This window comes from Cladophialophora psammophila (assembly GCF_000585535.1).
Source record: "Cladophialophora psammophila CBS 110553 chromosome Unknown aczJe-supercont1.6, whole genome shotgun sequence".
NCBI lineage: Eukaryota > Fungi > Ascomycota > Eurotiomycetes > Chaetothyriales > Herpotrichiellaceae > Cladophialophora > Cladophialophora psammophila.
In genome coordinates this window covers 1562811-1575092 of record NW_006912927.1, presented here as the reverse complement: position 1 = coordinate 1575092, position 12282 = coordinate 1562811, and the positions used below count along the sequence as shown (strand labels likewise).

Sequence of the window (12282 nt, the reverse complement as noted above, 5' to 3'; positions counted from 1 at the left end):
ATGCGAACCAGGCGCAAATCATCGTTGCTTAAACTGGTGGTCTCCCCATCACGCCGGCTGATGTTCTCATTGTTTATGCTTCAGAAAAAGGTATGTCTGAAAGTCTTCTCTAGGGCTTCTAGAAGCCAGTGCTCCATGGTAATTCGGCAAACGACGGGTGGCGGATATATCGCGGTTCACACCAGCGAAATGGTCCTGGTGCGCAACATGAAATAGGGAATTTCCCTCATTCGGACGCTGCTGGATCCAGCCAAGTTCGCCGAAATGATCCCGAATAGGCAAAATGCCGCCAGATGCCAGTTCGAGCCCCCTATTCCGCCATTGCATCACCTCCTCAACGCTCGGGACTACCAACCATTTGAGAATTCCACTTCTCTCGAACCGAGTACTGAGTGAATGAAATCACTGGCATGATGTGTGACGTACGAGTTTTGACGAGCCCAGCAGGTTCATCCTATAAGTGCTTTAAGCCTGTCTTAATACCCCGAGAACCGGACGTCCTACCTGCCCAAATAGCATCGCATCGGACCAAGTTGCGAAACTCTTAAACAACTTGACTTTCGACTTACCGACCATATACCGGGAGCAGAACAGAACATGCTGCTTCTCACTCCCATGGTCGCCGCCCTCTTTGGACTTGCTTTGTATTACTTTGTCCTCCCTGTCCTACACTACTTCTGGGATGCGAAACGTCTTCGAAAATATCCAAACTGGTCTACATTCTCAGGAATATCAGACCTTCCATATGTCCTTTTAAGCTCGAAAGGAAGTCGATCTAAGAGCATTCACGAGGCTCACAAGATCGCGCCTATTTTACGCATTGGTCCAAACTCTCTTTCCTTTGGCCATGCCAAAGCCATCAAAGATATCTACGGTCATGGTTCGAGCTGCACAAAAGACTTGAACTATGTCATTCTCCGCGGGACGCACACTCACTTGATTGATGTTGTCGACAAAGTTGAGCACGGAAGAAAAAGGAAACAGCTCTCATCTGCCTTTGCCATCAAGAACCTTGAGGCTTGGGAGTTTAAAGTGGCAGAAGTGACTGAGCGCCTGCTCAAACAATTCGACATCCACTGCACAGCTCCTCTTCCCATTGAGGATGGCGTACCAGATCCAGCTGATTTGAACCTTGACTACGGGAAATGGATCAACCTATTCACCATCGAAGCGATCAATAACATTGCTTTGTCTGCTCGACTAGGCCTCTTGGAACAAGGGAAGGACGAGGTTAACGCCGAAAAAATGGATGGCACGACTTACAGGGCTCGATACAGGCAGGCGCAAAATCAGACATCGTACGCTCAGTCAGCTATGGTGTGGGACTATAATAATTACCACATGCTAGCAAGATTCTCTCGACTCATCCCAAAATGGCGCAAAGTCTGGAACGAGGCTGAGCCATGGAACGATATTCTGCTCCGCCAAGTCAACGAACGCTTAAGGCGATACATGGCAGGCGAGAAGCTTGACGACTTTTTCTCGGCTCTGATGGACGACAAATCTGGTAGACCTCGCAATCTAGAGCTGGGAGAGATTTATGCAGAGGTCAGCGTCATCATCAACGCAGGCGCGGATACGACTGCGATTGCACTCACGAACATTCTTGAGATGTTGATTCGACACCCTTAGCACCTTGATACCCTCAGGGAGGAAATCGACGGGGTCCTCGACGATGAAGAAGCTGTCGCTCCATATGACAAAGTCAAGCATCTCCCATTCCTACGAGCTTGTATTGACGAAAGCATGCGACTTATTCCCCCAACTTCTGCGGCCTTGATGCGTCGGACGCCTCCCGAGGGTGCTCAGATCTTAGGCGAATGGATCCCGGGTGATACAAGTGTCTCGATGACAATTTACGGTGCCCATCGCGATGCCAACATTTTCCCGAATCCGGAGGAGTTTCAACCTCAACGATGGATGGATTCGGAAGAGAGGAAACGAATGGAACCCTACTTCATCCCATTCACTACTGGAGGAAGGGGGTGTATTGGAAGGAATATTTCGTATCTGGAGCAGATTGTTGTGGTGGCATCACTTGTGCATCGCTATGAGTTTGCTCTGCCTAGCCCTGAGTGGACGCTCAGTCGCCATGAGGCATTCAACATCATCGTGGGCGAGATGCCAGTCAAGATCTGGCGGAGGGCGCTGTCCTGAACGAAGCCCTGTTTCTAGACTTTCACCTTCTTCCGCATGATGTGACACAATCAGCTTCATAATGCTCATGATTCGACATACAACAATGTGCAATATACTGAATTCAACACTATACAACACTCGCTGATGCCGTTCCATACTCGCAAGTGACCAGGGAAGTCTGCCACCGACACCACTCACATTGGACATCTTTTGGCTACTAACTCTACACAAAATCCTTTGTAATCGTTCCAGGTAGTTATCAAGACGAGGTTCTGAGCATGAATTCTAGTATCTACTCGGCAAACTTTTTCAAGTCCCCTGTTGGAGGCACCATCGCCCTCACATCTGATACAATACTATGGCCATTGCATTCCCCTTTCAGTATCATGTTATCGATCGCGGTGTTGTTTGTCGGAGCGACAGTCGGCACGTGAAAGTCTAGATTTTGAGCACCTTGTTCCGTAGCCCTCCACAAAGAATCCGCTTCCTAAAAGAGACAAACTCGCCGAAACTGCGAAACAAAGGCAGACGACGATCTTCCTCCCACCACTCCAAGGAACCATTTCGGACACAAGCAATTTTTCTGATGGGACTTTCCCCGGCTCTCTCTCCCCACACCCCGGACGAGTTATGAACTAGTATTTCAAACTCGAAAGTTGCCACACGCCCGAAGATGTAGGTGAGTGAACGTATCGCAACGAAAAGTTATATAAGCGAGCATTTCCTCCGAGAACATGGAGTCCCAATCACGGGTATTCCAACAACTGAATGTCTTGACTTCTGAGACTCCTCTTGGAACTCATCCCATTGATACTTCGGGTCGTCGCCAGAATGACTCAATACGATGTGAAGGAGACTATCACTTCCTCCGAGGGCACCAACCATGAAGAATTTGCAGACCTCACTAACCAAGTGCTTCACACCGATCTTGCTTATGACAAGGAAGGCATTGGAGGAATCCTACGGTCACCGTTTGTGTTCGGCGCTGCCTTGTTGGCTTCATTTGGCGGGTTTTCATTCGGATATGGTAAAAGAATTCCCACAAGCAATTGCTAGAGGCAAGTACTAACGGAATGTGCAGATCAAGGCGTTATCTCATTGATCCTGGTGATGCCTCAATTTCATGAACAATTTCCAAAGATTGCACCCGATGCCCCCCGCTATGGTTTCAACGTGGGTGTCATGACAGGTCTTCTCGAGCTCGGTGCCTTTATTGGATGCCTTTGTCTACCTTATCTAGCGGATCATCTCTCACGAAAATGGGGCTTGACGGTTGCAACCTGTTTCTTCTGCATCGGTGCCGTCATCCAGACTGCCTCTCACAACTACAACACACTGGTCGCAGGCCGCTTCATTGGCGGCATTGGCGTTGGCACTCTAGCTGTGAGCTTTTTACCTCGTCAAACTATTGTCTCCTCCTGGACCTTGTTCCATCTAGGTTGCTAAGCTACTACATGTGCGTTCATTAACTTCAATGATATACTGACTTGAACCACTTGGTAGATGAGTGCACCTCTCTACATCTCTGAAATCGCACCGCCGAATATCAGAGGCTCTCTGCTGGTGCTTGAAGCCATCAGTATCGTGATAGGGGCTATTATCGCCTATTGGATAACCTATGCAACCAGGTAAGATGCGGTCCCTTCCCTTCAGACGCTGGCTACCTTCCAACGCATTCTGCAGACACATTACTGGTGACGGGTCTTTCAGGCTGCCATTCCTATTGTAGATGGCGCCGGCTCTCGCGGTTGGGTTGGGCATCCATTTCTTCCCATTCTCTCCTCGCTGGCTTCCCATGAGAGGTCGCAATGGGGACAGCTTGAAAGCATTGGCGAAGTTACGAAGACTTCCGCAAGATGACAGCCGCGTCCAAACAGAATGGAAAGGTATCCTTGTGGACGTTCGCTTCCAAGAGGGGATGCTCAAACGAGAACACCCCAATACAGACCCATTAATGCTTGAGATCAAGCAGTGGATCCAGCTCTTCAAGCCCAAGTACATCAGGCAAACCTTGGTTGCAATCGGCATACCGTTCTTCCAACAAGTAATAATCTTCTCTCCACCCTCTGATTGTTGCTGACACGCCCTCAAGTTTTCAGGTATCAATGCGTTCGTGTATTATGCCCCGACCTTTTTCGCCGCCCTTGGACAAAGTTACGAGATGACTCTCATCCTTTCTGGAATGGTTAATATCTGCCAGCTTGTTGCAGGGTAGGTTTAAACTCCTTCCCAATAAGTCTCATTGGACACCAATACCTACTAAACCTTCTCAGGATCCCGACTTTCCTTTTCCTCGATCAAATAGGAAGACGAAAGCTAGCCATCTTTGGTGGCCTAGCTATGGCCGTACCGCACATTATCATGGCCGGCGTAGTTGGTAAATTCAGTCACAGCTGGCCAACTCACCAAGGCGTCGGTTGGTTTGGAGTAGCCCTGATATGTAATGCAATTCTACCCCTTGCAAAACTTCGACTCGTGGCTGACTGAGTATAGACACGTATGTCTTGACGTACGCGGCATCGTACGGACCACTTGCCTGGACTCTGCCAGCAGAGTGTTTCTCGACAGCAACGAGAAGCAAAGGGGTTGGCATCGCGACTGCCACTATCTGGATAGCAAACTTCATCATTGGCGTGGCTATCCCACAGAGTAAGTCGTCCAAAAGTTCAGGCCACTCACCATTGAGCCTGCACGAGCTATTGCTTGGCCTCAAGAGACTAATACATGTGTTCTTTAGTGGCCATCTCGATCGGCTGGGGTACCTATCTCTTTTTCGGTTGTTTTTGCCTTGGGGCCAGTGTCTTTTCGTTCTTCTTGGTCCCTGAAACTAGTAAGAAATCGCTAGAGCAGATCGCGGAGGTTTTTGGAGACAAGTCCATCTACGAGGAGGCTGAGTTGATGGCGCGCGTGGCGGAAGAGCTCTTTGGAAGGACGACATCGATCGAAGAGCTGAAAGTGTGAAGTACGCTCGTAGTACCGGCCAAAACGCACCATGGAACCTCCGGAATTTAGGTGGTAGTGTTGTAGATGTTGCCTATCTCATTTTACCATCAAAGGCTAGGTCTTAATACAAATAGGGGCACGCAGCCCATCTCAGCCTCGCCAGCCAGCAATGGCATAGTGCTTCATTTTAAAAACTGCATGCAAGTGGCTTCCATCCAGTTAGTGTCTGACTGGCTTGTGCCCTCAAAGTCCTCTCCACTCCTTGCCACCAGCTCCAAGTTCGCGCCTAAGGCTGTGACGCGGGGTGAGCAATAACTTTCTCCTTCAGCGAGCCCAGGCGCACATCCCCCACTTATGTATAAAACTCGTCTTTTACCTTGATCAAACGAGCAGCCCGCCTGGCTATCATAGCTTCTAACCATGAATTTTGGGGTCCGAATTATCACAGCTCTCCCAAGGACACTTCCTGAAGGGCTGGCTTATATCGCCCAGGAGAAGGGAGGACGATGAAAGCGACAATACCACAGATGCAGCAGGACTGAGGACTACCAGCTCTCTTTCGACGTGAAAGTTCGGCTTCCGTCGTAGTTCCAAAGGACGACCAAATATGTCACAGTCTCACAAGGAACGAACTGTTCCATGCACAAGCTGCAAGAGTATGCAATCTGTTTATTCTTCCCTCGAATGTTTGTGAAGGCTTATGCGACCGTGCTGTGCAGACAGACACCTGAAATGTAAGGACATGCCTCTTGCAGTCAACCTGCATCAATGCTGAAGAAGCAACGAAGGCGACCCCCATACTCCATGCCGCAACTGCAAAAAGTCAAGTCTCCAGTGTTTGCGGCCGAGCAAGGCGTTTCGTTTCAAAAAGCCCCCCCGACCCAAACATGGATTTACATTCGATTCGAATCAGACATGGTTGGCAACCGACCAACATGGTATGTCCGCGCACTTCGGCCGCTGATAGAGTCCCTTGCGTTCTTTCACTCATTGGACATTCAGACGCACTTTCTTACATCGATGTTACGAAAGACGTGGCTCGCGCCTCCACCGGCATTGTGCACTCTCTAGATCAACCAAACGAGTCGTGGTCTAAAGGCGGCACACCAGATCATACACATGAAGGCCGAGAGCAAGCGCAAGGAGTTCCTTTCAATTTTAACCAAGCAGCACCCGATGAACCAGTGGATTCTCCGATCCATGATTCGGACGACCAAACAATGGAAGACCAGCAGCCCGGCTATGAGGGGCAGTCTCTGCCCAGAGGCATGGGAGGAGATCTGGTTGACGAAATCACAGTATCATCGAGTTCGATGCAAACCCGGCCTGTCGAACAGGCTCACACCCCATCGATTGTCTCAAACAATGAGCAGTCCCTCTCAGCTAGGTCTCAAGCTCAACTACAGAGTCCGGCATTGACGACGCATAGTCTCACCTCAGGTGGGCAATCCATTCTCGACGCACCACATCCATCTTACGCTTTCCCCTCACCGTATTATGCTTCCCCAGATGCTTTACACGGTCTGCCAGAGAAAGCAACCCATCAAGCATACACAAATCTTCAGGAGGCTTGCCTGGTCAAACATTTTATCAGCAAGTTGGCACATGCGGTGAGTTCGACACACAAGTTCGATCTTTGCTGTTCTGACTTCTGCAAGTTCGAAACAACAGACCGGGACCGCCATTTCTCCCTCGTGATCCCTCAACGTGCCATGTTCTGCCCAGTGCTTTTATATGCCATACGTGAGTCTCATGTTTCTTGACGGGAACGCCTGGCGGCCTTTGACGATACCAGTCTTGATTGCTGGACTCCTGGCATTTCGATTCAAGCTAAGAATGATTTCCAGTAACTGCGTCAGCACGTCACTTGACTCGGTTGCATTCTGCACACAGTGACAAGCCAGTCGAATTTGAAGGTACCCCTCTGCCCGACCTCAACGAAAATTCGGCAATAGAATATCACAACATCTGCATTTCTTATTTGATGGAGGTATTGAATGATCCGAAGACGATCAACCAGGATGCTCTGATTGCTGCAACAATCCTCAGATTCCACGAACAAATCGATAGTGAGTCCCCCCCCTTTAGTATCGGCCCACCCAAGTCGAATGTTCTATTGATGCACGGCAGCTTGGATCATGTCTCAGTAGAAGTTAACAAAATGGCATTTGCAGCTCCATTAACCGGCTGGGATCCGGAGACATATTTAAGCGTCCTCCGAGGAGTCATCGAGTCGCAGCAGAACGAATCCTTTTATTCCCTGCGCACTATTCACGGCCCGCCCAGAGACTGTGATATATACGCCTCGAACAATGCGTCGCTGGCTCATTCTGCCTGCTTGATTGCTCTTCGCCAGGAGATCTGGTCTGTTTTGCTCTACCGTAGACCATTCCGCCTCCCACTCTGCCCAGACAACGACTACTCAAATCTGGACCCAGCAGCGGACGATTATACATGGACAAACCGAATTTTGATCTGGTGCGCCGATGTTTGCAAATTCGCGTTTGGCGGGGAAGCTGGCATTATCGAGACAGGTAGCCGCGTTGAAAGGTGGAAGCGTCTCAAAGTTGTGCAAGACAAGTGGGATTCGGTGCAGCCAGCGTGCTTCAAGCCTCTTTACTACCGAGAAGCTGAGCCCGCGAGGGGCAAGTATTTCCCAGAGGAGTGGCACATGAACGACTGCCAGGTGCTAGCACTCCAGCACTTCGAATTGGCGCGAATGGTGCTTGCCGCGTATGATCCGGACCTCCAAAGAATAGGACTGGGCGCCAGCTCATCTATTCTTACCCTCGAAGCCCAACTGAGACGCTCCACAATGCGGCTTTGCGGATTGGCTCTCGCGAATTTGAATGATCAACCGGGCATGGTCACAGCCGCTGTCGGAATATCCATGTGCGGTGAATATATCCGCGATCCTGGGGAGCAAGGTGCAATTAAAGGATTTCTCAACACTCTCGAGCGTGAGCACGCTTGGCCAACCCAAAGTGTCAGGCATGCATTGCGAGATGCGTGGGAGGCGACACGCAAGCAGTCTGCAGCATTTTCAGTCTCAACAACGTGATTGGCCTGGCAAAAGTCTCTTTCAACGCTTCAAGGCTCGAGGAAGTCGGCACACAAGTCCCTCAACAGGCCCGAAAGTTGCTGTTCTCATACCTTCAAGACGAAGTGCAGTGGCGATCATCCAAACAATCTCGGCAAAAGGAATTTCTAACGCCTTGGCTGCCTCTTCAGGTCCTTTGTTGGAATAATATATTCCCTATTCTGTTCAGTCGATTGGAGTTATGTGGCCCTTTCTGATCCATCTCAAGGTGCGGACATCCAGACATTGTCACATTCATTGCATACTCCTGCCAGGATATCAACTCCTTACTTAACGAAGGGGAAAGAAACACCTGGTATGCCCCAAGCTTCTGTGTACGTAAAGGACGCTGGGCTGCCCCGCTTCGGGGCCTTTCCATACCAATGAGGGAATCTTCGGAAAACGACCTAGCACCCCTAAGACTGTTATGGATTGGTAATTTGGTAACCATCTGGGGCGACGCGACGCGACCATTTCTCGGTTGTCACGTATGGCAAACCATTGGTCTGAAGCCCTGTTCAGCCTATCGTCAATTCGATAGTGGCCAAGTCTCGACTCTTGCCGATCAATCCTTCGCTTTTCCGAGCATCTCCTCCGGCGCCTTGCTCGGCTCAGCTCTGAGTTTTGAGGATTTACAACATGACCAACGCCGTACCTCGAGGCTGCAATGCTCTCGACTTCTCCGCCTTAGGCCTTTGGCCTCCCGGAACCTTGACGAAGGCAGCGACACATTCAATAAGTGCCGATAATGAATACGACAGATCCCCGCGTTGGCTCGGCCCGTGACAACTCTACAAGCCCTGGGCTGTCTCGGGTGGTTTCTGGCTCCAACTCATCTTCCACAAGCAACCTTGTTGCGACGCTAGTGCCTGTGCTGATTTGGGCCGCCCTGTGCATCATCATCTTCGTAATTCTGCGACGCAAATGCCCTCGAGTATATGCTCCAAGGGCCTCACTGAAGAGCTTGGAGCCACAGTATGTCTCCCAGTCCTGATTTCTCACCTGTTAACACCTGGCGACTGACTTTTTGAAAAGCGAAAAGAGTGCACCTCTTCCCAATGGGTGGTTCAACTGGTTCACCGAATTTTACCGCATCCCTTCTGTGTTCGTGCTCAATCACTCATCTCTCGATGGATATCTCTTTCTGCGCTTCCTTCGAGTGCTGGCTGTGATATGCCTCGTTGGAATAGGGTTGCTGTGGCCAGTTCTACTCCCAATCCACGCGACAGGAGGGGCGGGCAATCAGGGATTGGATTGCTTGACCATGGGAAATGTTGTGAATCACAATCGACTGTACGCCCATGCCCTCCTGTCGTGGGTCTATTTTGGTAAGTCATCTCTAGGCTAAACAGGCTGCATTCCCAGTAACGTATGATTCAGCATTCATTCTCTACATGGTGTCACGAGAATGTGTATATTATATCAACTTACGGCAAGCATATCTCCTTTCACCATTTTACGCAAATCGCTTGTCCTCTCGAACGGTCCTATATATGAATGTACCTAGGCACTATCTTGATGAGCAAAGGCTTCGATGGATGCTTGGACGCTCTGTCAAACGGATTTGGATCCCTCAAACGACCAGTGAACTCGAACGCCTCGTTAAGGAAAGGGAACAGACGGCTATGCGCCTGGAAAAAGCGGAGTTTGAGCTCATCAAAATGGCCAACGCTGCAAGGACGAAGGTGCTCAAGAGAGCCGAGAGTGAAAGGAAACAAGAATCGAGCCATCCCCCTCCCGAGCCCGAACACCGTAGCGGGAATGGCCCAGAATCGGGTTCGAAATCTGGCACTGCCGCAGTCATACGAGCACCCGACAATCCAGAGGGCGTTGCGTATCCCACAAAAGAGATGCGAGAGCGGACTCTACCCGACGTCAACGGATCAGTCGCATCACAGTGGATTCCACATAGCTCGAGGCCACATCATAGGCCGATTGCCAATTATGGGCGCCGTGTGGATACTATCAAGTGGACAAGAAACCAGATCAAGAAGTTAAATAGTCAAATTGCCAAAGTCCGGCGCGACCAACTTTTCAAGACCGAAGGCATGCTGCCCTCCGTCTTCGTGGAATTCGAGACACACACAGATGCACAACATGCTTACCAGACCCTGACGCATCACCGCCCGTTGCACATGGCTCAACGATTTCTCGGTGTACGACCGTTTGAGATAATATGGGAGTCATTGTCAATGTCGTGGTTGGAGACCATCGCACGAAAGTTTCTAATCAAAGCTCTCATAACCGCCATGATCATATTTTGGGCCATACCATCCGCTCTTGTCGGGACAATTTCCAACATTGACTACTTGTCGGAGAAAGTCAGTTTCTTGGGGTGGGTCGGAGATCTGCCCAGTGCGGTGAAGGGTATCTTGAGTGGTGTCGTTCCGGCTCTTGCCTTGTCCCTGTTGATGAGTATTGTTCCCGGAATCTTGAGATGTAAGTTGAGCCTTGGTCTCCCAATATTCCCATTGCTGACCCATCAACCAGACTGCGCGAGGCTTGGGGGAGTGCCAACTCTGAGCATGATCGAGCTCTACACCCAGCATGCCTACTTCGCATTCCAAGTCGTTCAAGTATTCCTGATAACGACTTTGACATCAGCGGCGTCCGCAGCCGTGACGAAGTTGCTCGAAGACCCGACGACAGCAAAGGATTTGCTCTCGCAAAACTTGCCAAAGGCTTCCAACTTCTATCTCTCGTACTTTCTCTTGCAAAGTCTGGCCCTCGGGTCTGGGGGCCTTGTTCAATTTGGCAACTTGTTCCAGTTGTATGTGTTCCAAAAGTACATCAGCAGTCCAAGGAAGATGTATTTGAGATGGCACCGTCTGCAGCGGATCCATTGGGGGACAGTCTTCCCCGTCTACACCAATCTTGGTGTCATTAGTAAGTCTTCTGCAGGGTATATGCTATGGACGGTCTGGTTCTGACAGGATGGCAGCTCTCAGCTATGCACTTATCGCGCCAATAATTCTCGGATTTGCCGCTGTCGGTCTCCTTTTTCTGCACATCGTGTACCGATACAACCTGATTTACGTTTACGACTCTGAAGTCGACACCCGGGGGCTTGTCTATCCACGCGCCCTCATGCATTTACTTTTGGGCTTGTATTTCTCAGAGGTTTGTATGATTGGGCTGTTTTCGATCAAAGGCGCTTATGTTCCGGTTGTGTTGACTGTGGCTCTCCTCGTCCTCACTGGATTGGTCCATACCTCACTCCTCGATGCTCTCGGGCCTCTTTTGTGGAGTCTTCCGAAAAGTCTGACTGTTCAGGAAGACCAGCACTTGTTGGGATGCCGCCCGATAAACCCACGCAATGCTGAAGATCTGGAGCAGTCCGAAGAATACCATTCCGACAAGGAAGAACAGGAGCCAGAGCAAAGCAACAGCAGAGCCCTGGAAGGCGCCAGTGGAGCATTCAACGCCCTGGGGGGAGGTATCAAAAACATGCTCAGGAAGAAAGTCAAAAGGGAAGTTCCTGAAGCAAATATCCTAATGAATGCTCTCATGGGATTTTGGATGCGATGGATATCACCAAATCCAGCAGACAAGTCCAACTTCCTTCTACGCTGGCTCCATCCTGAGGTGTACTCCGACTATACTCTTCTTCGTCGAATGGTACCTTCCGACTTGCCCGATCCGGTATACCCAGAAGAGATTGAGCAGGATATCTATTACCCGCCCTCATTTTTTGCAAAGCCACCGACTCTGTGGATTCCTCGCGATCCCGGAGGAGTTAGTCGACAAGAGGTGGAACACAGTGCGAAGGTGATTCCGACCACAGACGAATATGTGGATATAGATGAGAAAGGCCGTGTCATGATCGATATTGAGGAGAATCGACTCGTTTTCGATGTTAGCCGGCTGAGATATTGATATTGGCAATGAAATAATTAGAATCTAAGCAAGTTGTAATTTTTTTCTGATTTCAGCAGGACGACTTGAGACCATTGTGCGCGCAAGGCTGCATCGCAAGGCTGTTACGTGCAGAAGTGGAAATTCTTAGCGCGCAGGCAGGGGCAACCGAGAACTTTCAGATGCACCCGCACCATCTGCACCGTCTGCACCGTCTGCACCATCTACTCCGAACAAAACATCCAGCACACGCTGCATACTACTCC

At 50.1% G+C, this 12282-nt stretch overlaps 4 protein-coding genes across 4 annotated transcripts; all 4 read left to right on the top strand.

The window, feature by feature from the left end:
- Positions 1–597: 597 nt before the first annotated feature.
- Positions 598–2157, top strand: A1O5_04900 (uncharacterized protein; the record flags this gene model as incomplete). The annotated part of the gene is made up of 2 exons (XM_007745504.1): positions 598–1613; positions 1650–2157. The coding sequence occupies 2 exons, from the start codon at positions 598–600 to the stop codon at positions 2155–2157; spliced, it is 1524 nt and encodes a 507-aa protein (XP_007743694.1).
- Positions 2158–2970: 813 nt separating this feature from the next.
- On the top strand, positions 2971–5100 carry A1O5_04899 (uncharacterized protein; the record flags this gene model as incomplete). The annotated part of the gene is made up of 9 exons (XM_007745503.1): positions 2971–3166; positions 3221–3522; positions 3643–3767; positions 3823–3864; positions 3940–4183; positions 4232–4350; positions 4413–4579; positions 4633–4788; positions 4877–5100. 9 exons carry the CDS (start codon positions 2971–2973, stop codon positions 5098–5100), a joined length of 1575 nt encoding a protein of 524 aa, XP_007743693.1.
- Positions 5101–6017: 917 nt separating this feature from the next.
- On the top strand, positions 6018–8143 carry A1O5_04898 (uncharacterized protein; the record flags this gene model as incomplete). The annotated part of the gene is made up of 3 exons (XM_007745502.1): positions 6018–6692; positions 6741–6825; positions 6930–8143. The coding sequence occupies 3 exons, from the start codon at positions 6018–6020 to the stop codon at positions 8141–8143; spliced, it is 1974 nt and encodes a 657-aa protein (XP_007743692.1).
- A 766-nt stretch (positions 8144–8909) lies between these two features.
- On the top strand, positions 8910–12037 carry A1O5_04897 (uncharacterized protein; the record flags this gene model as incomplete). The annotated part of the gene is made up of 5 exons (XM_007745501.1): positions 8910–9136; positions 9197–9489; positions 9542–10600; positions 10652–11047; positions 11103–12037. 5 exons carry the CDS (start codon positions 8910–8912, stop codon positions 12035–12037), a joined length of 2910 nt encoding a protein of 969 aa, XP_007743691.1.
- Between the last annotated feature and the right edge of the window lie 245 nt (positions 12038–12282).